General features: G+C 40.6%; 1 protein-coding gene across 2 annotated transcripts; it reads right to left on the bottom strand.

The window, feature by feature from the left end:
• Positions 1 to 13: 13 nt before the first annotated feature.
• On the bottom strand, positions 14 to 24,057 carry mxd4 (MAX dimerization protein 4). 2 transcript variants are annotated; one of them, XM_067496822.1, is made up of 6 exons: positions 23,775 to 24,057; positions 23,144 to 23,243; positions 20,030 to 20,059; positions 7,776 to 7,890; positions 6,246 to 6,408; positions 14 to 5,032 (listed from the first exon to the last, which is right to left on the bottom strand). In XM_067496822.1, the coding sequence occupies exons 1-6, from the start codon at positions 23,893 to 23,895 to the stop codon at positions 4,872 to 4,874; spliced, it is 690 nt and encodes a 229-aa protein (XP_067352923.1). In that variant the 5' UTR covers positions 23,896 to 24,057; the 3' UTR covers positions 14 to 4,871. The 2 variants fall into 2 exon arrangements, with proteins under 2 accessions (XP_067352923.1, XP_067352924.1); XM_067496823.1 differs by having other exon boundaries at positions 23,832 to 24,055.
• Positions 24,058 to 26,215: the final 2,158 nt, after the last annotated feature.

Consider the following 26,215-nt stretch of genomic DNA (forward strand, 5'->3'; position numbering starts at 1 on the left):
AGACATTGGCAGCTTTATTTATAAAAATTTTAATTATATTACAATGAGATAATACACAATACCTTCAAGTGTTTGCTAAAATGTAGCCAGCACCAGGTACTAGTGTACACACACTCGCACAAAACAAAAAAAGGAACTTATATAACATCTGAATGCATATTATATATCTGCTAAAAAGGAACATATTCACAGGTCTCTGGCACAGAACTCTCCCTACTCTGCACAGTATGTCAGCCCAAGAGTAACTCTCCTCTGTCCTCCTTTTAACTAAATCCCACCCACCTCTGGGTTCTTAACGCTGCCGTGACACGAGACTTGTCTCATGAACACAGACCTAGATCATCACTTTATACGTCAAGTGAAAATAAGGAAAAAGACAAAAAAGATGTTGGGGTTCAGAGAATAGGAAACTGACCTAAAGCCTACAAGTAGTTAAAGCTATTCATTACATGAAGGAACTTTTACTAATCATTCAACATAAAAGGTTTAAAAGTGACTCTTTATTTGGCAGGAGTAATATTTCGTGGAACTCTGGTTGATTTTACAAGCACCATTAATCGGCAGGCTCTTCGATGATAAGTTTGTGCACGCAGATGACATTTTATCTGCTTTGACCCTGCTCTCTGTGCAGACTGTCCCTTGTCTTTGCTTCACCCTGATTTGATCCCTCTCGCTCTCTCTCTCTGTCTGCCTGCTGACTTTACCAAACACCTCGATGTGCTTTTGTGCTTTGAGAAACCCCAACACACCGAAGTAAATCTCTTTGCAACAGCAACATAAAAGCGAATTTCTAACCTTGTCTGCACTTGCTCTGAAGTGTGTTTTTTCCGACTGAGCCCATCTCTCTGATTACTCTAAAATTGCACTTTGATCTTAATGGGAGTTCACTGAAGAACTCTCTCAGTGTCTTGACGTGAATGTTAACCTTTCTTTTGCAATGAGAAATGAATTGGTAACATCTTCTGTTGCCTAGCAACTGTGACTGATTAAACAGTCATCATTAACTTGCTTTTTTGTTTTCATGAAAATAACTTTTTTTCAAGGCACATCATTAAAAGAATTAACATAAACACTCTCCATCCAGCATTCAAACAAAATGTTACCACGTCCAGTCAACTGCTCAAAAAAAAAAAAAAACACTTGATCTGAGTGTTGTGCTATGTACATTTTTCAATGATGCCACTGAAAAATTATAATCTCATATTTGGCCCTTCATCTTATCCCATTCACTCTGTCCTTAGCTGTCACTTTTTGTACTAGGAGGTTCTGTGCAAGAGAATCATTTTCTGTCATTAATATGGTTCGCTAAGTTGTTCATTTGACCAACAAACTGAAAACAGACAATTTTCCTACAGTCATGTACAAATCCATTGACATGAATGTAAACTCATTGACAAAAAGCTTTTCCAAAACTCTTTTTTTTGCCCTCCTGCAGTGTATGTATAGAGTGCAGATAGGAGGTCAAATTTATTAAAATAAAATTAGTGAGTTGGTCATCAAAAATGCACCACAGAGTCAAAAGCAAGACCACCTGCTTGTCTTAAAATCCCTCAGAAAGCACAAGATGGTAATATTGCTGTGTCTCAACAGGTCCCCTGATCAATGGGTAACACTATTTTTAGGGCAAATCACTGGGAGCAAGGAGGAAAACACCTTAAGCTGCCATTGATTGTATTATTCTTTTATCTCCTCTCCCAGTGACTCCCGCTTAACAAACACATAGTCAACATACAATAATAATAAAATGATGAGGAAAAAAAAAGATAAACACGCTTCAAGTCTAAAAGTTTGAACCCCATTGGTGACCATTCGGGGTGACTGGAAGCTGCCATGGGAGTTTACCAGTGTGTTTTTAACATGACAGAGGTGGCACTGGCAGACGGGCGGGTGGGGAGTGCCTGAACAGGATGTAGTACAACAGCGGCTTCTCAGCAGAGACTGAAGGGGCCTTTTTGTTTTTTTCCTTTATTTATAATGAGGCGTTCTCTTCACGTGCCCCTTGCTCATAAAGTGTTTTGGCATGACAGTGGTGAAATCAAAGCTTCAAGCCCTGCCAGAGGAGAGGAGGACAAGAGGATGGGATTAAGAGGAGGGGAGTGTGACCTGAGCAGGGACTGTGCGTGGGAGGTGGGAGGAGGAGGAGGGAGGTTGAAGGCTTGCCAAGGCACAGAATGACAGCAGGAGTGTCACTCAAGGGAGAGGGGCCAGTGTATGCTCCCCAGCCCTTCAACAAGCTTGGCCTCCTGTCTGTCTGTTTCTCATATATATATATATATATATCTATCAATCTATCTATCTATCTATGTGTATATATATATATATATATATATATATATATATATATATATATATATATATATATATATATATATATATATATATATATATATATATATATATATACACATTATATCTATCTATAGATCTATCTAACTATCGATAGATCGATAGATAGATAGATATAGATAGAGAGAGAGAGAAAAAGAGAGATACTCACTTTTTAGGAAAACTCACTCATTTAGGAAAATATAATGCAAAATGTAATAAAAGAAATATAGACTACAATGGATAAAATCACTTTTAGTGACAAGTAGATTCTTTTGTATTCAACTTTTTTTTGAAGTTTTAAATTTTTTTTGTCAGGCCTCCCATGGTGGACCGGCCCTTTTTGTTTTAGAAGTGTAAGGATGCCAAGCCCTAAAGACAGCCAGAAACCGAGGCCTAATGATTATTAAAATAGTCAGAGAGCGGCACAAGCACTTCCTTCGTCAATAGTGACTAATAGTGCATAAGTTAGAGACAAGTTAAAGTAAAACTTTGTCTACATTGGTCTTCGGCAGTAGCCAGAAGCTTCAGAAATATGTGGCATTTAGCAGAAAGAGAAAAACAGATCATTTAGTCTTGTTATAGAAAGGCTCAACTGAATGAGTTAGTTTTCTTCGTTAGCTGAAATATTCACTGATACAGAGACCTTTCTATTTTTTTTTCTTTTCCACGTTAACAGCTTTGACTTGTTAATCGCGACAAAACCAATTTAGACAAACATAAGCAATGCTTGAAAAAGTACCAGAGCTGTAGAGAAATACAAATTCTGGGTAGATTGCATGGTGGGCAAAGAGAAGGATCCCATTAGTGAATAAGAAAAAAAGGCAGCCCATTTTTCTATAGGTCCACTCTTAGCAATCATCCACTCAGCATCTACAGGGTAAAAAAGTAAAGGAAAAAGTCTCCCGTAACTCCTCATGGTCCACCAGAATATCTTAAACACTCTGAGGAAGCAGGCGCCTCTTTATTTATTGCTACATCAATTCGCTACTGAGAAGGAAAACAAGACTTTGAATATTCTTTAAAATAGCGTTTTAGTTTTGAGGCAACTCCTTTGTTTTTCATCTGACATAGTAGTCCATCCACACTATAGAGTGGTATAGTGTAGTGGTCAGTAGTGTGGAGTAGTGGTTAGGCAACCCAACCAAAGGGAGACATGAGGGTTTGGACACTAACTGTACATCTATTTACATTCTTTCTTCTCTCCTACAGCTCTGAGACCTTTTCAGTTCGTCTTCAGACCCAGGTTGCCTGCATTTGATAATGACGATGCTATCATGTAAAGAAGTAGCTACTGGAAAAGTCCCACATTACATCACACAGTTAGAAAAGTACTGATTCAAGCTGACAGTGTGTGGAAACATTGACAAATTAAAGCAATAGTTTGACATTTAGGGAAAGCTGCTTATTCACTTGCGTGGTAAAAGTTAAGAGGAGGAGACGGATACCACTTTCATGCCTGCACAGCGAGTATGGAGTTACAACCAGCAGCCGTTTGGCTTTGCATAAAGACTGTAAACAAAGCAAAATGGCTAACCTAGCTCTGTACATGGCTAAACACATCTGCCTTCAAACACCTCTAAAGATGACTTCATACTTAGTTTCTTTGATGTGTTTTGCACACAAAGTATAAAATGTCAAGTTGCAGTTTTCAGGGGGCAGGGGCTATGTGCCTGACAGTTTCTTGCCCAGAGGCTTTTGAAGTGTTGTTGGCAGACTTTTACCTTCAAAGAGGCTAAATCTTTCCCCTTGTTTCCAGTCTTTATGCTTAGTTACACTAACCAGCTGCTGACTGTAGCTTTATTTTCAGCAGACAGACATGATAGCATATTTCCCACAGTGACAAACTATCCCTTAATTCCTGACATGTAGGATGTAGGAAATCTGCAGTAGCTGCTGCTTTAAATGGTGTATAAAAGGAACATACTGTATGATGAAAATCTTTTTTTTTGAGGTCCTGGTGTTGCATATATTGTAAAACAAACAGAAGTGCTTTACCTTTAATATGAAATAGTGCAAAGCCTTCTCTGTGTATTATTGCCACAAGTGAATGACACAAAACCTATATTTTGTGTTTGTGTGTCTTAAACGGGCACATATTTTCTGTCCTGCACACACAGACATTCACAAACACATATGCATAAACACACACAATACAAAATCCCGATTAACAAGTCAAAGCTGTCCACCACACCACAGGAGCCACAAAATCTGCTGCGCTCTCTCTGAGCCTGCACCAACAGTAGGCAGGGGTTGGGAGGGCAGTGGGAGTTCAAGGTGTGTCAGGAGAGACGGGTTCAGGCAGGATGCAGTAGTAGAGGTAGGGTCAGTGGTCAGGGGTGTGGGGGTGAGAAAGGCTTCAGTGGCTTTTCAGCCTTGTATGCTTCCAGGAAAGGAGAAACTGGTTTAGGGTGTACTGCCATTGTGGGTTGGGCTGATGTACATTGTGGGCGGCGTTGGCGATTGCAAATAGTCAGAGCAGGTAGAGTAGGGGAGGAAAAAGACAGGTGAGAAAGCTGGTTGGGAGACAGATGGCTGCACGGTGTCTAGCAGTGGTGCAGCTGTAGTCTGTGGGAATGTGTGGCTGTGTAGCTGGTGTCACTCGAGCTGCTCTGGAGGCTGTAGTGGTCTTCCTCCTCACCATCGCTGATGCTGTCCACGCTGTCCGCCTCCACGGGGGTGAATTCCATGCCCTCGATGTCCACCTCTGCACGCAATAAGAAAATAATCACTGTTATTATCGGTATTGCTGAGAAACAGAGAAATAGAAAGTAAACTGTTTAGTTCCACCCAACCGTGGACATATTTATTAGGGAGCCTGCTGCTCATGTAAATTAAACCCAGATTCAGGCTGCCAGTAACTCAGAGCAAACAGGCAGATCTTTATGCTCCCATCGCTAATCCCCATCCATTGATAACCAATTGCATGTGTGTTTACCTCGTCCAGGATTAGTAACATTACAGTAGAACACCCTGAACGTAGAACATTTGAGCTTAGTTTGTGCTCGCGAACAACTGCAACTTGTGTTCAGACTACATGAATATGCATAAGTGTTTATATATTTCCTGATCGGTCTCACACTGCAAAGAGTGTGGGGCACAACAAATCGCTTGACCAATGAAATAATGAAACACGCTTTTACACGGTGTCTCCTGGAAATCACTCAGTGTTGCAATTTGGGGCAAAAAAAGTTACAGAAATGATCAGCGTGTGATGCAGAGGCTACTGTATTTGACCAATTCCTGTTTGTATTTAGGTCATTTTTTGCAGTGGAAACACGACAAAGCTCTTAAGCCGCTACAACCACGTGACATGGACTCTCCTACCGTCAGTAGCTAAAGAAGAGATTTCTTTGTCTGCAGTCTGAGGTCTTAACCTTTGACCCTGGGCTAGGCCAAATCACAGAGTTTAGTTTATCAGAGAAAAGCAAACTGCATTTACACATGGAAAAGAGCAACAACAATATAGGGTTCAGGCTTGTTCTGTGCACAGATACAGTATATGTGCAGCTTTAGGGTATAGACCCAGAGCAAAGTACCATGGCCATTACTGCTTTGCATCAAATGTAGACGAAATCTAGATTTTATTTACATTCATGTCATAGATAAATAAATAATAAATAAAGGCCTGCTGCCATCAGTTGTAAAAGTGGCACCACAGAGCTGAATATTATGGAGACATTAGTGAGATTTTTTTTCAAAATCTTTTTTTCTTCAATTTTTTATATTAGATAATGACACGTATGTTTATGCGCTCTACGAAATTACTGTATGCAAACATGTCCTTTCTGACTCGAATTCTCAGAACGAAAATGGTATGTACTGTAGGTTTACCTCTGTGCACAGAATTGTGACAAATGCTCTATAGAAAATGGATCCTTGTTGTTGTACTACTGGTTTAGTTTTTAAAGCCAACTTACCCTGCTCGGAGTCAGTGGAGATGGTGGAGCCCATACTGTCAGTGCGGATGCGCTCAACAGATCCCGACACAGAGAGCTGCTCCAGACGGCGTTTGAGGTAGCGATGCTCTCTTTGCAGCTGCTCCTTCATGTTTAAAGCCTTCCTGTCCTGTTCCTCCAGCTTCTGCACAGGCACACAAATAAATACAGAAATTAATGATGTTCACTAGACTCGCTCTTGAATGTATACTGCCCAATGTTATTTACAGTTTCAGAATTTAGCTTTCATATTTTATAAGAAAGAGAAGCCAGTCCTCCACTGTGTATAAAACATGCTTCACATTCACAAATGAGGCCAACACCATAAAGTAAAACCAATTTTTTTTAAGTACTGTAAGGATATGTTATCCGTATTATCAGTATTTTATCCCGCTAAAATAATCTTTTTAAATACATGACATACCCCCCCCCCCCCAAGTTTAGACATAGAAACTGTAAAACTGTATACATTATTCATATTGCTGCAGGAATACTTTATCACTTGATATATGATGTTATAAATGTCAAACTTTATGAAACCAGCTTTGTTTTCTCTAACCAAACAGATCTCTGCCAAAGTTACAAAAATAACCAAATGTCAACATTATATGGGGAAGTGGCCGTGTGAGGTTTGCAGGTTTGAAAGTAAAAATAAGTGCAAAGCCTTGTTAAAGTTTGACTCAATGTGGGATTAGATTTTGTGCTTCTTTGCATATGAAAGTTTTCGGTGGTGAATCAAAGCGAAGTCAAACACATGTGGCCCGTGGCAGTGCGAGAAGACAGACAAACAATGACGAGAATCAATGCAGGTTGTCTGAGCAGAGAGGACATACATGATAAACAGGAAATGAAGGGTTAAAACTCAGTACATCTGAATTTTCCAACAACCACAATGTTGCTGCTTGTAAACAGCAAGATCAGTGCAGGGTGCCTTTACTTTTACAGTCATTTGTCCTGCTGCATGTCTTATATTCCGTGTGTGTTTGTGTGTGTCTGTGTGTGTGAATCGGGGAGAAGGAGTTGGACTTAAAAATCAAAACATTTAGGTATCTAGTTTCATACAGTATATCTGAATCTCAACCCCCAAATGCCCGATGGCTTTTTTTCAGTGTCAGATTCTGATTAAAGGATCAGAAAACATTATATCACTTTATTTTTAGCAAAGAAGAACAAAAGAAAGTGGAGAATGAGAATGTCTATACATTCTTTTTATTAATCTATTTTTGTTTAGACCTAAAATACTCAAAACTGCATTGTAATATACCAGAATCCACAGTACTGTCCTCAAATGGCTAATTTGAAACTGAGAAAATCGGCAAATTCTCACATTTGACAATGATAAGACAACAAATGTTTGGCATTTTTGCTCAATAAATAAATATATTCATCATTTATGAAACTGTTGCTCAACTTTCTGTTGAAAAACTTATAAATTAGGCATCTGAAAATCTAATTTATCAATCACGGTCTTGAATATTTTTATTTTTTCACAGCGCTGCATCGTTTTAGTACCTTGATGTGCATCTTGGCCCGTTTCAGCAAACTCAGTGTGGTGTGTCTTGTGCTGTCTGGACCCAAAGGCACCAGTTTCTTCAGCTGCTCCAAGTACAGCCTTAGTTTGGCACGTCTGCAAACACACATGCACACGGTGAATCAGCACACATTTCACCAGAAGGGGAGTGAGAAGCCATCCACTCAAACAGACCAACAAAAGCTCATCTACACATCCCTGAAGGACCGAAAGGTTGCTCCTCATATGCTTTGACTTTCATGTTACTTTGGGCTTGACCGTGAGAAGCTGCATGTTCAAAGGGTTCAGAGGGTTTGAACTAAACAGTCTTGGTGGTTACACATGTTCAAAGCTCACAAAGGCTCCAGTGAGCCACTTTCAAATCTGTGTGACGATTGACGTTCCTATTTTCTGTGATGCAAACATCCTCCTCAATGACTAAAAGCAGACTATACAGTAGTTCTAGAAAAGAATCTATTGAAACCTTGAACATGTGGTAGTACGTTGTCAAACTTTTCATATCAGATTATCTCAGCTAGACTTTATGTAACTGACTCAACATTTACATCTGTCATTAACATTAACAAGTGCTGTTGTTGCTCTACACTAACGAGTGACACAAATTCGGGAGCCACATGGGCCATGAGCTTGGACATTATTTCGTACTGTTTCATGTATTTTTAATCAAACTCTTTATTATCAATGTCTGTCTATCTGACAAATTTTATGTGTGGTTGATGTAAACCCTGCTGTAACCCTGTTCTGGTGATTCCGTTGGATCGATTCAAGACACAGAACTTTAACCACACATCCCTGCCAAAGCCCTGCCGGCCAACCACCCTGGATCAGCAAGTAAACACTCACTGGATGGAGTATTTGGGTCTTTATTTCAGTGACAGTGACAAGGCAAAGTTCACCTCTGTGTGGACTCTGAGTGCCTCTGTATGGATACTGTGCATTATTTCAATGGCCTGCTTTTATTCACAGCAGTTCTATCAGCAGATTACCTCCCTGCTCTGTCCTTGGTCCATTCAAATTTGTTCATAAAGGCCTTTCAATCCTCCATTAGTCAAGCTAGTCCATGAACCGTTTCTTTGTTCTTAGCTAGCCTTCCCCCTATTCTTCCGTTTCTTTGGCTTACTCCGGCTGAACAGTAAACAAACTCCAACAATGCAAGGTCTCCACTGGCCATCGCTGCAGCCACAATAAACCTAATCAGAGAAATGAAGCTCTCTAGGGATGGCTGCAGGACCGAGCACACATAGGAGATCATAACTAGTGCACAAGAACATTCATGCACGCGCACACACACACACACACACACACACACACACACACACACACACACACACACGCTCACTCTTTTCCCAGTTTTTCTTTTTTTTTTACAGTTTCAGGAAGGGTGTTGTCACCATTTTTCACATGAAGTAAGACCCTCTCACTAGCCCTGTCTGTATCAATTAGAGGTCAGCCAGAGTCAGAGGAAAGTCTAAGGGACTAAATCTAATAATCCAAACTCCTAAATGATCACTGCACCTTTAATTTTAAGGGATTTGATTGTAGCTAAGAAAATGCACAAAATTTAGCAATAAATACTTAAACAAATCTTTACCTCTTTACAGGTGCATACCGGCATTCACATACAAGGGCGTGTGAAAGTGCTCTTGTTCTTTTATTTCCTTCTCTCCCAAGGGGCAATTCCACCCCCCCAACCCCCATCCGCTGAGCCCCTCCACCCCACTGCTCCACCCTGCCAACACCAACACACCCTTATCCCACTGGAAAACAAGTGTCTTCTGAGGACAGGGGAGGGGGTCCACCTCCAACCTGCCCCAGTTGAGCCACATGAAGCACTTGGAGTCCAGCCAGGGGGGAAGCAGGCAGGAAGGAGCTGGGGGTCTGCCTCAGAGGGGGTAGAGGGGTGTTGTTTTGGAAGGGAACGAGGTCTGTGCTAGTGGATGACTTACTTTTGGGTTGAAAAAAGGGCTCTTTGAGTGCAGTGTGCTCAGCTGCACAAGGCAGCACTCCATGCACATCATCCAAATGGCAACTTGAGCCAATGGGCAACCATCTTGCACCTCGACCCCCCCCCCTCTTGTAATGAAAAACAAAAACAAGGCGTTCCTAGAATACTCTGCCTTCACCCCCAAGAAAACTCTGACTACTTCATCACACACCCCACCTCTATTTTTGCCAGGTTTTTTAACTGGCAGGAATGTGCACACACATGCACCTTCACCATCACTTCTACCACATAAACTAAAATCAATGTCTCTACTGTTTGGCAGTCAAGCTCTCACATGAACCACTTTATTTTTTCATTACTTCCCACCTCAAAAGCAGACAACTTGCTACTCTAGCTGTGTTTACCCGGAGGTACAACAAACCCATCTTTCTGGAGCGTCTTTAACATATCCATCTGTCCATTATCTGATGCTTATCTGGGGATCAGGTCACAGTGGCAACATGTTTTGCAAGGCATGTTTTCCAGAGATGCAAAAGAGGAGTAGCTCTACTCAGATGTCTGAACTCGCTAAGACCTTTAAATGTTACTGAAACAGTAAAACATATAGGATCTGGTACAGGCTGAGATTTTCTGGTAGCCAATTAAAAAAATAATTCATATATACCATTTTAATTAGTGAGAGTTACAGGTGCTGGTAAAAGGATTTTGCCGCCTTCAAACAATACCAAAGGGATCTACAGTAGTTGCTGTGCTAAGCTAAGATAGCTCATTGCTGGTGGTTGCTTTATTAACCATACAGACATCACAGGGTGTTGTCAATATAAATATTTCATCATATGACAAGCTACTCAAAGTACAAACTGATAGTTGGTGAGAATGTATTTGAAAAACTTGTTTTGGCTCTTGACTTTACATTGAACCATCTCTTCCCTTGACATGTTGATAACCATCCACTGTTTGCATTTGTGTCTCATATACTCAAACAGGTCTGGGCAGAGTTATTCTGATGTTACATACTGTCTGTTCCTTTTTGTGACTCTGTATAAGAAAAGCTGCATGTTTCTGATGGATATCAGTAAGACAGGACATTGTTAAAGCATACCGTGTGTCACTGGCAACTCCCTTCCATCAGGACAAGTTCCCCTTGTGCAAGACACGCTTACTATTTTTATTCAAAAGTGCACAGCCGATATAGAGTGGGGTTGGGGCCCTCCCTCCCTCACGTTTGTTATTCCTAAACCAAGTCCTGGTCACGGAATGTTTATCAGATTGCCTCAAAAACAGCCATGCAAAGCGTGGCACCAGATGAACGCGAATGTTGTGTCCATGGCAGACAGCACATGGTTCTGAATCACAACAGATTTTTCAATGTGTCTTGGTCAAAAATAGATGTTCTTTGAATGCTGTCTCAGTGTGAGACTATTGTGTGATGTCACAGAAGGGTTAAGGCTGATTTCTCTGTGTCTAAACAAGTTCACACAGTGCAAAAACCTACATTTCATTACATACCACATGCAATACTTGTTTTAATACAAGCAAAAATATGCTGTAACAACAGCATTTGAACACTGAAAGCAAACTGTAAAAACTGCAAAAACAAAATGGCCTTTAATTTTTCTGCACTGGAGAATTTAATAATAAATCTGCTGTTTTATTTGCTCTGCAGTCTGCAGGGAAATGACCACCTGACCGTTTTCACGTGCAGAGTACCACGGGATGATTTGTGTCTGATCTCTGGCCTTCCCTCCCCCTCCTCTTCCCTCTCCATTAGGGGATCCGTGCCAAAACAAAGCAGAGGCAGAGAAAAAAAGGAACTTTTGCTCAGAAAGCTGCACACAGCTGAAACTAGAACAAGCTTTTTAAACTGGTGTCTTATGCTCAAGGTTACTGGGTACAGAACAGGCCTTTCTCACAGATCAGCTCACACGTTGGGACTTGGGACTACAAGAAGCGTGAAATATCTAGTTTTGCTGCTCAATTCATAGGCAAGTACTGCATGTAGAGAAACCTGTGTATGTCTCGCAAATGAAGAAATGAAGAACAGTTATAGATACTGCACCAAAGGAGGAAATCAGTGACCATGACAAGTTTTACAGCATCAATATATATGCAGATACACACACACATACACACACACACACACACACACACACACACACACACACACACACGCACACTGTCCTGGTGACATGTTTTGTACTACCATCCAGTGGTATTGCAAATCTATTGACACACAAAGGGCTACAGGGCCTGAGAAGGCAAGCCAGTGCAAACAACAGGCCTTCACCCCTCACTCACTGCACTGTTTAATGAGCTCGCTGAAGCCCAGCGCATTCCTCAACCCATGCACACAGGACTAAGTGGCTTGTCTGGCACGGAGCCAAACCCACTAAACTGAGGTCAAAGGTCATCAGAAACACCACTGCAATGTTTCCTTTCACTGTCTGAGCTGGCTTGGTTTTCTCCCTTTATCTAAAGAATAGAAAATGAGATGCCAGGCCTCTATTGTTGTTCGGACTTGAGACCACAAGTCAAAATGCTACATATAAATTTGAAGGAGGCTCTAATCCATGTTGTCAAGGACTTGAAGATTAAATCCAGTTGATTACAATATATATTTAATAATCAGTAATAATAACATTGCCCATTGGACTGTATGATCTCGTACTGCTTGTGGTTTAGACTTTAAAATTCTTAAAGGTGTGGTAAATTGGATTAAAGTCTTTTTTCTATCTGTAAAAACTCATCTCTTATGGACAATCATTTAGCAACACTCTAAAGTTGTTAGATATTAGATATAGATAAGGTGTTAGATATTATTTTGTAACACAGCAATTTATTTAAAACAATGTATAAGTCTTTCCTTACTTTTAAATAGAGGGGAAAAATTAACCCAAACTTTTGGCCTGTTGTTGGCTCTGAAACTCTGTTATGTGAAGTGAAAGTGGGGCTGGGTTGCGTGAGTGTGGATCACTATGGTGAGATGGTGGAATTTGGGGTTGCCAGTAGAGTGGCTCCACATCTGGCTGGCAGATTTCTGAAGACCACGAGGCAGATGGAGGGAGGTCTGAGATAGTAAGGGACCCTACTCAGGGGCCAGCAGGCAAACACAACGCATACATAGATACACACTAGGCCTTTCAGCAGCCCACTTCATCAGTGGGCCCTGCCCTGAACATGTTTACATTTAACAGAGATCTCTGAAAAACAAGGGGGTAGAAAAATAAGACCGCGCTAAACCAGCTCATGTCAAATGACGGGTTGTGGTGGTATGCCAAGTTGCCCACGCAAAACGACTGAGTCTGAGGTGCAGGGAGACGCGAGAGACTTTTATCGCACAAAAAGGAAATGTCATTCGTTTGGGACAAGCTATGTTTGTTTTCTATCATCAAGGATGCCACACCCACCCACTGTGTGCAGTGACAACTGCAGAGGCAGACAGATACAAGTCCCCCATAAACACATTCAGGAACACGGAGCTCGCCCTCACATGATTCTGCTCTCACACGCAAGCAGCAAACAGAAACTTGAAGTCGCCAAAACAGCAGCTCAGATGTAAGGAGGGGCCTAATTACTTTACTACTTGTAGAATTACTCTGAAGAAAGAGAACTGCATGCTTTAATTGTGAGTAAACAACAGGAAACTACAGACTTAGGCATTTTTGCTGTTCAATAGTAGTAGTAGTATTTCTTCAAAACAAACTGGGTGTGTAAGTAAATGCCTGGTAATTAGATTCCTTTGATTTTTTTAACATGTACTGAAACAATCTCCTGTATGAGGATGGATCATAACAAAATCCCCTCCTCAGCACAGCCAGTTAATAGTGCTGTTAACAGAAAAACAGATGTCAAATAGAATTTAAAGAGGAGAGTGTGTGAGCCAATGGGGGCGGGGGGTTCGCTGTGCATCTCTGAATCATTTCAACACAATGCCAAATGACAGACCTGGACATTAATTGCCTTCCGCTACGTGCACTGTAAAGTACATCTGCAAATGTTGGACGGGCTAGCGGAGACAAGTTCAGTGAGCTCAATAAACACATTCCCCTGACACGAGAAGCTCGGTTTTATAATGAATCCATGTCAATGATTAACACACAGGCATCTAGTGGTATGAGAGACGATTCCAGCTTCCATGTTGACTGTAACAGTGTGGTTGTATATTTCTCAGAGGAGGTTTTAGAAAAGTTGGGTGAGATCTGATTTGAGGCTCTTAAAGGTATTTTGAGACATACATGAGGGTTGAGAGGGGACATTATCCTACATAGAATTTTTTCTTTTGTTTTTAAACCCATTGGACATTAAACATCTTGTAAAACTGGAACAAACACCTGTCTTTAGATGACCTTGTCACAACCTATATGCTTATAGTATACCTTGTGACGTCACATGAAAAACGGTTGAGATCTGCTGTTTTAGATTTGAACCTACTAGACAGGAAACTAAAGAGAAAAGACACTGAATGTGGACTTGGATGGAAAGCATTCTAAGAATACTTGGCCTGCTAGATTTGTGACCCCAATCCACCCACAACTACCCTTCCCCCAACCTGCTTCTCCTGCTTAACTCTACATTCCAGCGTACAGTATGTGTGCATACTCCGCTGACCTGAATTTCAGGCTCCCTGCTCCAAACACAGAGCAGCCACGTCCTACTCTGCTTTTCAAACCTCCCTTCAGCAAGTCTCATGAATGTCATCGCCTACTACTTCGACGTATAAGGCCCAGGGACAAACCATAAATGTTGCACTCTACAAACTTTCATCCTTGCTTTCCTCTTTATCACTTGTTTCTTTAATTGGTTTTCTCCACCCTTGGAATCCTGCCCCAAAGCTATGGCTGCACCTTTTCAAAGTTCATCCCGCGCTGTTGTTTTTATGAGCATCAGCTGCTTTGCGGACGTGAACCAGGTTTACTGACACAGAAACCTGGTTGTACCCTTCAGCAGCGACACCTGAGACAAAGCAGGGACGTTCTCATCTAAATGTGGGCCAACAGCGGTTGTGTTCACTTACTGAAGCTTCTCTGTTTTAGTGTACAAACACACAAAAAGTCAGTGCACATGACCCGTCGCAAAAATAATTCTTCCACAGATAGTGTAAGTGGAGCGACCACGGCTGAGTGTGAGCTTGTGTGCTGGGAGAGTTGAAGATCGTTTCAGTGCCCAGTGACCTTGTGCACATAGAGCTTCTCATTGGTTACAATGCAGACAAGCTAAGGCTATACTGCCTGACTGCATCAAACGTATAACAAAGTGGACAAACCCAGCCTGTCATTAATATACTATCAGTAATATGACAGAATTTATCTGGAAGTGATACACATGTGTCAGCCATCTGAAATCTGTGCATATTATTTATAACAATAAAGATATGCCTTTTATATATCTGACTTTATACACCAAAGGACTAATTATGGTATTTGTTGTATTGTAAATGTAATTTTGCATCAAATTCAAAAATACAAAAATTTTATTTTACAGTTCAGGTAATCCAAACATTAACACCTTATTTATATTATGTCAGTTTTTTAAAATAAAGAAATTATAGGGACATTTCTTTTAATAATTCCATGCACTGTAAAGATGAAACCTGCAAACTACATTCATATTTAAAAAAAAGTCATTTATGTGGCAATATAAAATCACCATGATTTATTCATGCAGTCTATACCAATTCAGACATTCACTGGTTTTATGTTGAATATCCATTTTGCTACTAATGACTACATGAGGCCCAATGACACGACCATGTGCATCACTCATTACTCTGGTTTATTTGCTGTCCGCACCAGCTGAACTGCCTCCACATAACCCCACTCCAGGAATTTAAGTGACAGTGACAGTGTGACATTTGAGGAAGTTAACTACAAAAGTCACGTGCAATCATGTGAGCGTATAAAGGCCACATTAAGCCTAAAACTGGAAGAAATAAAGACACTTCCCAAAATGTGTTTGTGTAGGCTTCTATAGGAGGCACACATGTCAATAAAGTCTTTGAGGTTTAAAGTATGCATTTTAAAGCATGATGTAGATGAAATATAACCTTCACCCTGACAACAGCTGTGAGGTTTACAATCGACATTAAAATGCAGATTACCAGGCTCAGACATAAGGGGGTGCAGGTGTGAGCTCAACCCCATCCAAATGAAAGAGGTGAAAGATGCTTAGGCCAATCTAGATATGCTGGTCACGTTTCCTCCGTATCGCTTCATGTTTTCTGCTCTTGCTGCCTGTGTACACCACCCATGTGTGTCCTATGTCCTAATTGCTCATATGAGCCCCCAGACCACTGGTTCTCAGCAGAAAAAAATCATCTAAGGCCCCAGGACAAGAACTACCTAAACTCTCTTTTGCAATATCGATGTTTCTAAAATCATTGACCACAGAGATGGTCCTCCCTATTTGATTAAAAAAAAACTTAAATAAACTGTGTTTGTAGCTCAAATTAGTCAGTCAGCTCATTTTAGTCAGTAGTGTTCATGTGGGGTTTTTTTCCAACCATTTTCAGTCGATTTGCTACAGGTTATCCTACATGTCTGCACTAAAACTGAGATCCAGCCCAAAAATAGTGTTTTTCCAAGGCTGTGGCACACAAAGACATAAAACAATAAATATATGTATGTCCACATAAAGCCACAAGGACAAAAGCTAAAGGTTATGCTGACTATAACAATATGTCCCCTTGACATTTTTTACTGCATCTCTAGACAAGACATGCTAGATCCGGCCCTACATCAAAGCCTGCCACCTTATACATAAACTCGCTGTCACAAAAGAAGTTTTATGTCTGAAAAGGGAAGAAACGGGCACAGAAGAGTTTTGGCAGGAGGACCAGTAAAGAATGATAAAGGCCTTCTGTGAGTAGGGAGCTCGGCCTCCTCCTCTTTGCTGCCTCAGGTTTCTGCTGACTCAGGCACATTTAGAGCAAAACAGAAGAGCCAGAAAGAAAAAAATATTACAGGAGAAACAGATGTGGTGTCGGGAAAAAGGGAGACAAAGAGAAGGTACAGGGGTGAAGTAACAAGGCCGTGGATGACTCTCCCTCCCACTGACACACCGCTATAACTCAAACAGCTCACTGAGTTGCTGCCACTGCCCAGGAGCCTACACACACAAAAACACACAGCTTTACTAGAGGGGAAAACACTCCTCAAAGCCAAATAAGTCGTCCATCACAGCTGGGTATAGAAAACATTGTGAGAGGGCAAATTCAATTAGAGAGATCAGACCATGACAAACTGAGTTCCTGCTCCTGTGTCCAGGAAGTGTATGCAATTTAAAATAAAAGTTATGTTCAATAGGTGTAACACAGTTGCTGCACATCATCTGCAGTGTGATCTGCCGTATGATGTAAGAAAATATATATATATATTTGTTGAAATCAATCCACTAACAGTCATCAGTTGGAGTACTCCCAGAAATGAAACCGAGAGCACTTGAGAGTCAAAATGTGTCTAGAGAGATAAAAATAGATCTGTAAATCCTTTTCTCAATAGAGGGAAGCACCACAAACAAACCAGTTGCCTGATGTTACGTGACTGTGCTGTGCTTTCCTGTAAACAGGTGACATGTGGGAAACAAAACGTCTGCAGTTTCACAATTTCTTGGCATTGCTAGAAAAGGAAACTTGTGGCACGGACGAGTTGTCACAGGCGTGATCAAGAGCAGTTGTATTCAGAAATGGGAAGGAAGCAATGCCATCAGAGATGAACCACACACTAGGGTTTGGTTTCACAGAATCACCAAGCTGATGCTCTACAGCTCTGTCCTGTGGCGATGCAAAGATGAGAGAAAAAAAAAAAAAAAGCTGTAGAGGCTCACTTGAGATGGTCTTTACAAAGCTGCACTCGGGCTGAAGCCGATAAGCAGGTTGTCAGGAAAGACGACCCAGCGGGATGGAACTGGCATCCACCCAGACGTCTTACTCTGATAAGAGGACACAAATATATGCAGGGTGTCTTCAGAATGGCTGCCAAGCCTGCCGTCGGTTTCAAGAGAGGCAGCTAGCATACATAAGATCATTAAACAGCTGCCAGTGAGCCTGGTGTCCACAGGAAATGAAAACTGTTTTAATTCTGAGTTATACAGTATGTGAAAATACAGGCCTAAAATGACAGATGCTTCACAAGTTTTTCTCACAGTTTTTACTTTCTAACTAAAAAAAAGAAAGCTGTCTGGTCAGCATTTTCGACCAGCAGCTTTCTCTGGTCAGATAAAGTTGCTGTTTGTTTTTTTGCATTACTGAAAAAATGTATCCACTTGCCTCACAAGATAACCTCAATGGACTATTTGACCATGAACAAGAAATTGAATGTGTTCTGGAATCTTAATCCACTCAATCATCAGTTACCTTGTGTACCTTGTGAACAAACAGTAACAGGGTGTCTGTTTCTTTGTTGCACTGTTGTGAATAAAACACAACAACAAACAAAGACCGCTGATTATCAAACAGCAGCACCTACTTAGAGGGTGTGAGGGACGTTGAGCTTTGTAGACCGATACCGGTACTACTGTGGATGAAACAGGGCTGAGGCTCCAAATTGATCACACATTGAACTCATTGAACTAGTTTGACAAGGCACGGTGAAAACTTCTGCTTTTCTTATGAATCATCAGCAGACAGACATAAATCAAACAAGGACGCGGCTTGATTCCTTTCAATAGCATACCAATAGATTTGAAACTACTGAAATTATTTTTGGTTTTATATATTTGGTTTTATATTTGAGGACCTGGTCTCAAATATCAAAATCTAAAAGTTTTATATATTTGGTTTTATATTTGAGGACCTGGTCTCAAATATCAAAATCTAAAAGTTTTGGACAAGAATTGCAATTTTTGTTGAGTAATATTCTGTTGTTCAACTAATCATTTCAGGAATGTACGTATTAATTGCTCAACTACTCACATATTGTATGCATTGTCACACAGTTTAAACTTTTAACACTTTTATATTGGAATAATGACTGTGTAAAATGAGGCCACAGATTCAGACAGCGGTTGAATCAGGATAATTTGTGATGCAAAGGATCACAATAAAACCTCATCATTGCAGGGCCTGTCATTACAAATAAGCAGGTTGAATTATTTCCTTAAAAGGATAAGGCAAGGAAGTCATTTTGAATTTATAGAGCTATGATCTGTTCTTAGTAATGAGTGTGACTTCAAGAGTGTTCATCATAATTGTATTTTTTTCAAGCCATTACATCGTGTAAATTTTTTAGAAACTACAAGGGAAGTGACAAAGTGATTATGGAACACTTTACTGGCACTGTCAGTTTGACTGGACGTCACATCATTGGTAACGAACCACACCCTAGTATCGGACATGAGGTAACTGTTGTGTCTCAACACCTGCAGTGTAATCAGCTAGGGCTTTTTTGTCCCTCAGGTCAGAGGGAGATACGTCTTTACATGTTTCTGTGTGCTCCACACACATCCATTACTCACTCCCAGACATGTGACTGGCAAACCCCATTCCCTCAACGTGGTTGACTGTGTTTCATGCACACACAACCCAACACACCCATCTCAACGTCCTGCTTACATGCTGACAGTCACATCAGCTGTTTGCTAAATTTGCTATTAGACAGGCAGGTTTGTTTAAGAATCAGATGGGGTGACCTTGAGGTCATCAAAAAGTGCCTAAACTAACAGTTCCTCTGCTACTACCAAACATTCTTCTCTAAAGCAGCGAGGCTTTGTTGCATCAAAGAGACATTTTGCTTCCTGACGAGAAACCCCTTTTTATCTGTAAAATTAATTCCCCTATTGATAAAGTCAAAACACGGCAAAAAAATCTGTGCCTTTAATGACCAAGGTTGTCACATTATCAAGCTGAGTGTTGTACCACAAAATCAAGACTGCAATGAGGTGCATGCTGGGAGTTGTAAAACAGTGTGTCTGTGGATTCTTGCGTATTGACGAGAGAGAGACCAATTCACCTCTGCCTCCATTCACAGCATCAGTCCGGGCAGGATTATCACATTACTGACAGGATTCCGTTTCCATAGATGGTAACGAGACAGATCTAATCAAAATGAAGGTGTTCTTTGAAATCAGCTTATTATCTATTTTCACACACAATGAGAATTATTTGATTAAGTCTCCAGTGTTTCTGTGCTCTGATCTGATGCTGTCATCTGAGAGAAAAATATCTGACATTTACTAGCAGCCAACAGCCCTTCACTTAGTATGTTAGGAACTGTGTGTTGCTGTGTAAAGATGTGCACACAAATCAGACATACATGAGAGATGGGTAAGGCTAAAGAACATAAGAAGATGCCTTACCTGTGTTTCTCCAGCTCATTGTGCGACGATCTGGAAGGGCAAACCGACACAAAACAAGCGTGAGATTTAAAACATCAAATACCAAAAATACTTTACAACAATCGAACTATGTGACGTGAGAGTTAGGATGGGTTGTAATGAATAATGCCAAGGTGAGAGGGTTGGTTAGTAAATGCTTTTCTCTAAATGCAAGACAGATTAAAGCAAGAAGTTTAGAGAATTAAGCCAAGTAACAGCAGATATAAAAAAAACTAAAAAAAAAATGTGTCAAGAGATTACAGAAAGGCCCTGATTCTTCTCTGTTTTTTTTTTATTTCTTTCTGCCTCCAGGTGCTTCTAGGGCTTTTCAATGCTGCAGCTGACACACAGTAAAGCATCTTGTAAGAGGTGCAATATTATAATTCCGTTAAAACAGTCTGTTGCATGTATTTTAAATGTGGGTGAATTAAGGGCACTGCATACAGAAGCTTGGTCGCTAGTTCTAGAAATATACATTGGGTGACAACTGCGAAAAAGTGAAGCCTGATTTTGAAAATCTGATATCTGTCAATGAGTGTGCAGTGGAGGGCAACGATGGCCCAGAGAAACAGCAACGTCTGTGACACTGCACAATAACCCCCTTGCCTGTCACACCGGCACACATTCAAATAACATTCACACACTGCTGCTGCTGAACAATGACTGAACTGCAGCATGGACATGGGAGAAAAACACACTCGTGCATCTGGAGGCCTAAACGCGGCAGAATTCCTCAGCGTGTGGGCTATTCCGAGGAGAGTCCCTATTATGATGTGTAGCCGGGAGCAGTGAGCACACTGCAGTCCATCTGAAACAGGCCCTCTGTTCATGAGACCATCACGGATACCACGGCAATCCAAACAAAAACAACAACGACAAAAGGCCAGACTGACAACAGGCCTTTTCAGATTTTCCACTGTTTGAGAGCCCTTGTCCTCATGATGTTGTGGTTCCCACAGCTGTGCTGGAGGAGGGTGAGGCATCTGCACCAATAAAATGGTTACAGTTGACCATGCAACTAGTATAGTGTGGCCTCTGCACATCCAGGGAGGAGCACAGGATGTTGCACTGCTGCTAATAACCTGATCCAAAAGGCCGACAAAGCGCTTTGTTCTATTGTGGAGGAAGTTGTGCTATTCAAACCTGAACAAGTTGGGGAAACATTTCAGTCAAAGCACAGGGCATGACCAGGAAGTCGTGCAGCAGATGTCTTAGGAAGAGTCTGCACTTAGACCTGTAATAACAGTAAGTTATCACACACCTTTACATATGAACTAAAAGCATGGTGTGACATGCAAAAGACTGTGTGATCTGATGTCATAAATTCTGGCCTGATGATCAAAGTCATGTAAATTATTGTTTCACTTTTTTTAATCAGATATAATATTGTCAAAACTCAGCCTGTGAATATTTTCCCACATACTTAGGACAGATCAAGATAGTAAAAGATGTTGAACTGGGTTTTTTCATTTGAGCCTTTCATTTTTCATATGTAGTGTGATAAACAGGTGAGGCAGGAAAACTGTCACCACTAAAATTCCAGGACTCACTCTTTTTTTGTGTTCTGAATTAAAAAGAGCACCACGAGTAAACAAGGAAACTCCACTGGGGTTCCTGTTTTCTGTGTGCAGAAATAGACTCCCAAGTGCCCTGAATATCACACCACTAAAAAACAAATAATGTTTTAATTTGCAGATTTGATTATGATATCAAAAGCTGGGAGGCCGATTGTTCCTTCCACAAAGCGAACATTGTGCTTTTAAACTAACAACAACCTTCTGTTAAACTTAAGTACGATTTCAGTCCGAATATGTTTTCCTTCGCTACCATCCAGTATCCTGTTGATGTTTAAAAAAAACAGTAGATGAGTATAAAGGGAGCTGGGGAATTTGGAAAAGCAGGTCTGGTGCATGAAGCCCAGTGGGCTGGTGATTGTCACAGTATGTGAGTGTCTGTTTTAGCCACCACACCCACCTGCCACATCCTCATACACACCCCTCACCCACACACTCACATACTTAATCTAAATAATTGTGTTACTCTGTCTGCGATTGTGCCAAAGGAATGTGGAAAGGACTGGATTCTCATTTGTGAGCTATACACCTTAAAGGGCAGTGTAATTACAATAGTAACAACACCACAGATTGACATGTTGTACAGTAAATGCAACAACTCTGAGACTTGCTACTGTGAAAAGAAGGCTCACAGTGCTTCCCTAAATGGATATTAGCCAAGAGGAAATGTTAATTTGGTCATTGGTCCTTAATGTGCAAGGGTTCCTGGGAATGAATGCCTGACTGAGACACATCACGTTTCTAGACATTTACTAAAAATCGCTGGGTGACAATGAGTTAACTTTTGAGCACCTGAACAAAATAACCCTGCAAAAGGTCTACCTGGTGTATCCAACATATAACGTACAGGTTTTGGACTTATCTTTGATGTTTAAATGCCATTAACTGAACCGAAAATGAAACCAATGCATGTATATTATCTACTAATTCAACTAAAACTTAGTCATCAGAGCCATGTTTGTATTAGTTTAGACTGCGACAGCATATAAATGAGGTCAAGAGAATTAAAGTCTCTCCATGTTCCCATGTTCTGATCAGAAGTTTCGATCTGTGTGTGTGTTTGTGTGTCTGTGTCTGTAGATGAGAGCAGGACAATGGCTGCAGATATGCGACCCCTTAGTAAATGACATTTAGTTTCGTCTAACATCGCACACATTCGCTCTAACCACATGAAAAAAAGCACAGTGTTGCGCAGGTGAAAGCATGGCAGCCGTGTGAGACAGGGCGCAGAAACGAAAGGTTACGTGCATGTCGAGTGTGTTTTCTCTCAGCACGGGGAGGGGTTTTGGTGTGTGTGTCTGTGTGTGTTTGTGTGTGTGTAACACAGACAGAGTGGGAGCAGCAGCACAGTTGACAGTGTACGCGTGGCAGTGTTTACTGGGGAGACCAAAACAGAGAGCCCAGCCCAGGCTGCAAGAAAGTTGGCAGTGTGCGTGAGAATAGTTTCCTCCACGGTGTGTGTGTGTGTGTTTCTGTGAGCTGACATGGACACAGACAGATAAAAAGCAAGACATATATTTACCTATTGTTCTGTGCTTTTCTGGAAATTGGCGAGGCTTTCGTTTTCTTTCTGGAAAAGTCGCTAGTGTACGGTAAAACAGACGCGTAACCGTGTTCTGCCTCTATTGACAAAGGAGACACAATGAATTAAGTTCATTTGTTGTGAGGTCTGCCTAGAATAGCAAAAAAACAGACAGTCGAGGAGTCGTTGGGAGAACTTGTTAATGGTGAAATAGCAACAAAGTCTAAATGTCATTAAAAGAGAAAAAGCCCTGATCGATCCTGCCTGCTAATAGCCTTCACAGGACATCCAAACCTTCGGTAATATTTATAATTTACACTAGCAATGCTACATGACCATTATACGAGTATCCTGTCATTACTAGCTAATATTCTCAATGTCATTGTTGTTTACTCATTCTGAGCATGTACAGAACGTATCCTCTATGTGAAACAATACGAACACTTCACAGATGCCATGACATGCGTTAAATAAGGGATTACATCTGTTCGTTTCTTGCATACATGCTGCCAAGTCCAGTTTGTACCCATCGCCTGGTCTGTGCTCCATTGTCTTTAAAGTGACATCATACATGCCCTATGACAGGACACGGTAAAACTTTACAAATGCTACTGTTGGTTCCAATACCTACTGCATTCGCAAACCAATCGTACAAATGCTGTCAACTTGTCACTGAAGCTGGAAATACCTCTGTCTCTTCTTTCCAAGTACTCTGCAGCCTCCAGCAGAATTAAAAGAGAATTAAGTTCCATCTCGTTGTTGTCTTGGTATAAAAATAGAAACACTGTCTTTACAGAAATGTACAAGTCATAAAAAAATTATGGAATGGAAATTTAGAAAACTGTCTCAGAGCGATGTAAATGTGCTTCTATTTTCAGTTCTGAGTCTTAGTGACTCCAAACTACAGTATCAACAGCACCTAACTAAAACTCAGGGGGAAGTGAGCGATCGTGCCTCTGTCCAATAAGAATAGCGCAAGGGCGGGCTTTACTGGAGTGACTTAGCCAGTAGGCGTGCTTGGAGCAGTGAAGTGCAATATGATTGGCTTCAGAATGATACAGTCATCATGGACATGCCCTAGCAACAGCCTGAATGTCCCGCCTCTTCGTTGCTTACTGGTTTGACAGGAAAACTGTCCGTCTCTGATTGGCTGATATGAATTCTAGGCGTGTCGCGCAGTTGAACTTGGGTGTTTTCGTAGCCAAAGTTCTCTAAAGTATGGTTTTGGGTCTTGACCGTGAAATAAATTACATTCAACGGCCATTCAGTCTGAAATCTTTTTTATCTAAGTGAGCTATTTCTCATGAGAGTGTGCAACATTACAGAATTATTAACAGCATGTTTATTTCCTGTTCGAGTCATTATGAAAGTCTTCTGTGAGGTTACAGAAACAACATTGGGGTATGAGCAGACTAGAAGAGATTAAATAAACGGAGTGTCTTTTTCAAGGCCGGAAAATGTAACTTGCATCACACATTTTAGTCAAAATATTCAAATATTAATATATTAACAGTGTTTAGAATAGCAACATGGATGTAGTATGAGAAGTATATTTCAATACAGCCACAACTGGAACAGTCATTATTTTGCAACCACCAAGTTAATACGCATGCTTGGTGTAATTTAAAACCACTGTGAATTTACAATTATAATTGTGAATTTGCAACATTAATAAATATTTTTACACATACCTTCTAAAAATGAAAAGCAAAAATGTATTTGTTACCCCAGTCCCCCAACTTAGTATGACATTATTAACATTCTCTATTAACCTCAGACAAAATCCATGCCAAAAACCCTTTCCTAAAATTTGGGTGTTTCCAGGAGCCCAGTGGTCACAGTAACTCTGAAAGATTGGTGACATAGAACCTAAAAGTCAACCCAACAGAGTTTAGTAAAACTGCAGAAACTGGAGAAAGTCCTGAAAGCACACCCATCTCAGCAGCACTCCAGCAAGTGGGCATCTAGGGTAGAGTGGCTAGACAGAAGCCATTTTAAGTGAGATAGATATTATATATTATAACCAGTTTGGAGTTTGCCAGATGGCATTTGAAGGACCATGCATGCATGAGGAAAAGATTTTCTAGCCTGATGAGTCAAAAGTTAAACAGTTTGGGCAGAACTCAGAGCACACCGTCTGGCAAACAGTCGACACTGGTCATCACCTGGCTAATACTATCCCTATAGTAAAGCATGATGGGAGCAGCATCATGGGGGAGAGAGGGGTTCTAAGTAATAGGAACAGGGAGCCTGGTCAGGACTGTGAGAAGGCTTCAGATTGCACGTGTCCTGAGATGGAGGCAATGGTTCACCTTTCAGCACTACAATACCCTGAAGCATGCAGTCCAGACAAGCCTGAAGTGGCTTGAATAGAAGTCTCTTAATCACACAGATGCAGCCCAGACTGTTCTAAAAGAGAGATTTTAATTTTTAGAAAATTCTAAAAATGTGTTTTTTTACCTTGTCATTATTGTGCTATTGACTGTAGATTGGCAGACAAATATGGCAATTCAATCAGCTGAAATGGAAAAATATACCAGAAAGTGTACAGGAGGCAAATGTTTATTGTAGTTCTGCAAAAACAATGTAAGCCTCATTTGGTTATGGAAAATCATGTTTGGTGTTTTAACATTTTAACATGACATTTTAAACTTAAAAAGAATCGCAACTTTATACAATCTACATCTGTATTTTGTCACCCACAGTAGAATTACTGCTGTGTATTGGCAAGAATCTGACAACATAATATGTACTTTAATACAGTGGTTACAATAGTGTAACCAAAGTACTATGTTGTAATTTTGTTGTATATCAATTTTTAAGAAAACCTGCCATAGAATAAAAGTTTTCTTTACATGAAGTAGATAATCAACACGTCTATCTAGTCATGAGGAGTCTAAACATAACACTGAATAACAACATGTAAATTGTTGATAAAAATGGATACAGTACGTTTGAAAATTGATAAAGTATCTCAAAGCATAATACCAAGATAAGCCAGTGTATTGATAATTTTTTCACACCTATAAGCAGAATTTACATGCGAATATAATTTTTCTTTTGTCTCTATGT

This window comes from Channa argus, chromosome 3, assembly GCF_033026475.1.
Source record: "Channa argus isolate prfri chromosome 3, Channa argus male v1.0, whole genome shotgun sequence".
Classification (NCBI taxonomy): Eukaryota; Metazoa; Chordata; class Actinopteri; order Anabantiformes; family Channidae; genus Channa; species Channa argus.

Bases quoted from the DNA above. Each gene is read 5' to 3' on its own strand.
- mxd4 (XM_067496822.1), bottom strand. From the start codon at position 23,895: ATGGAACTTAATTCTCTTTTAATTCTGCTGGAGGCTGCAGAGTACTTG. The intron at 23,244-23,774 runs GTAGGTATTGGA...CTTTGTCAATAG, and splicing joins ACGATTGGTTTGCGAATGCA to AGGCAGAACACGGTTACGCG. The intron at 7,891-20,029 runs GTAAGGCATCTT...GTGTGTTTGCAG, and splicing joins AATGAGCTGGAGAAACACAG to ACGTGCCAAACTAAGGCTGT.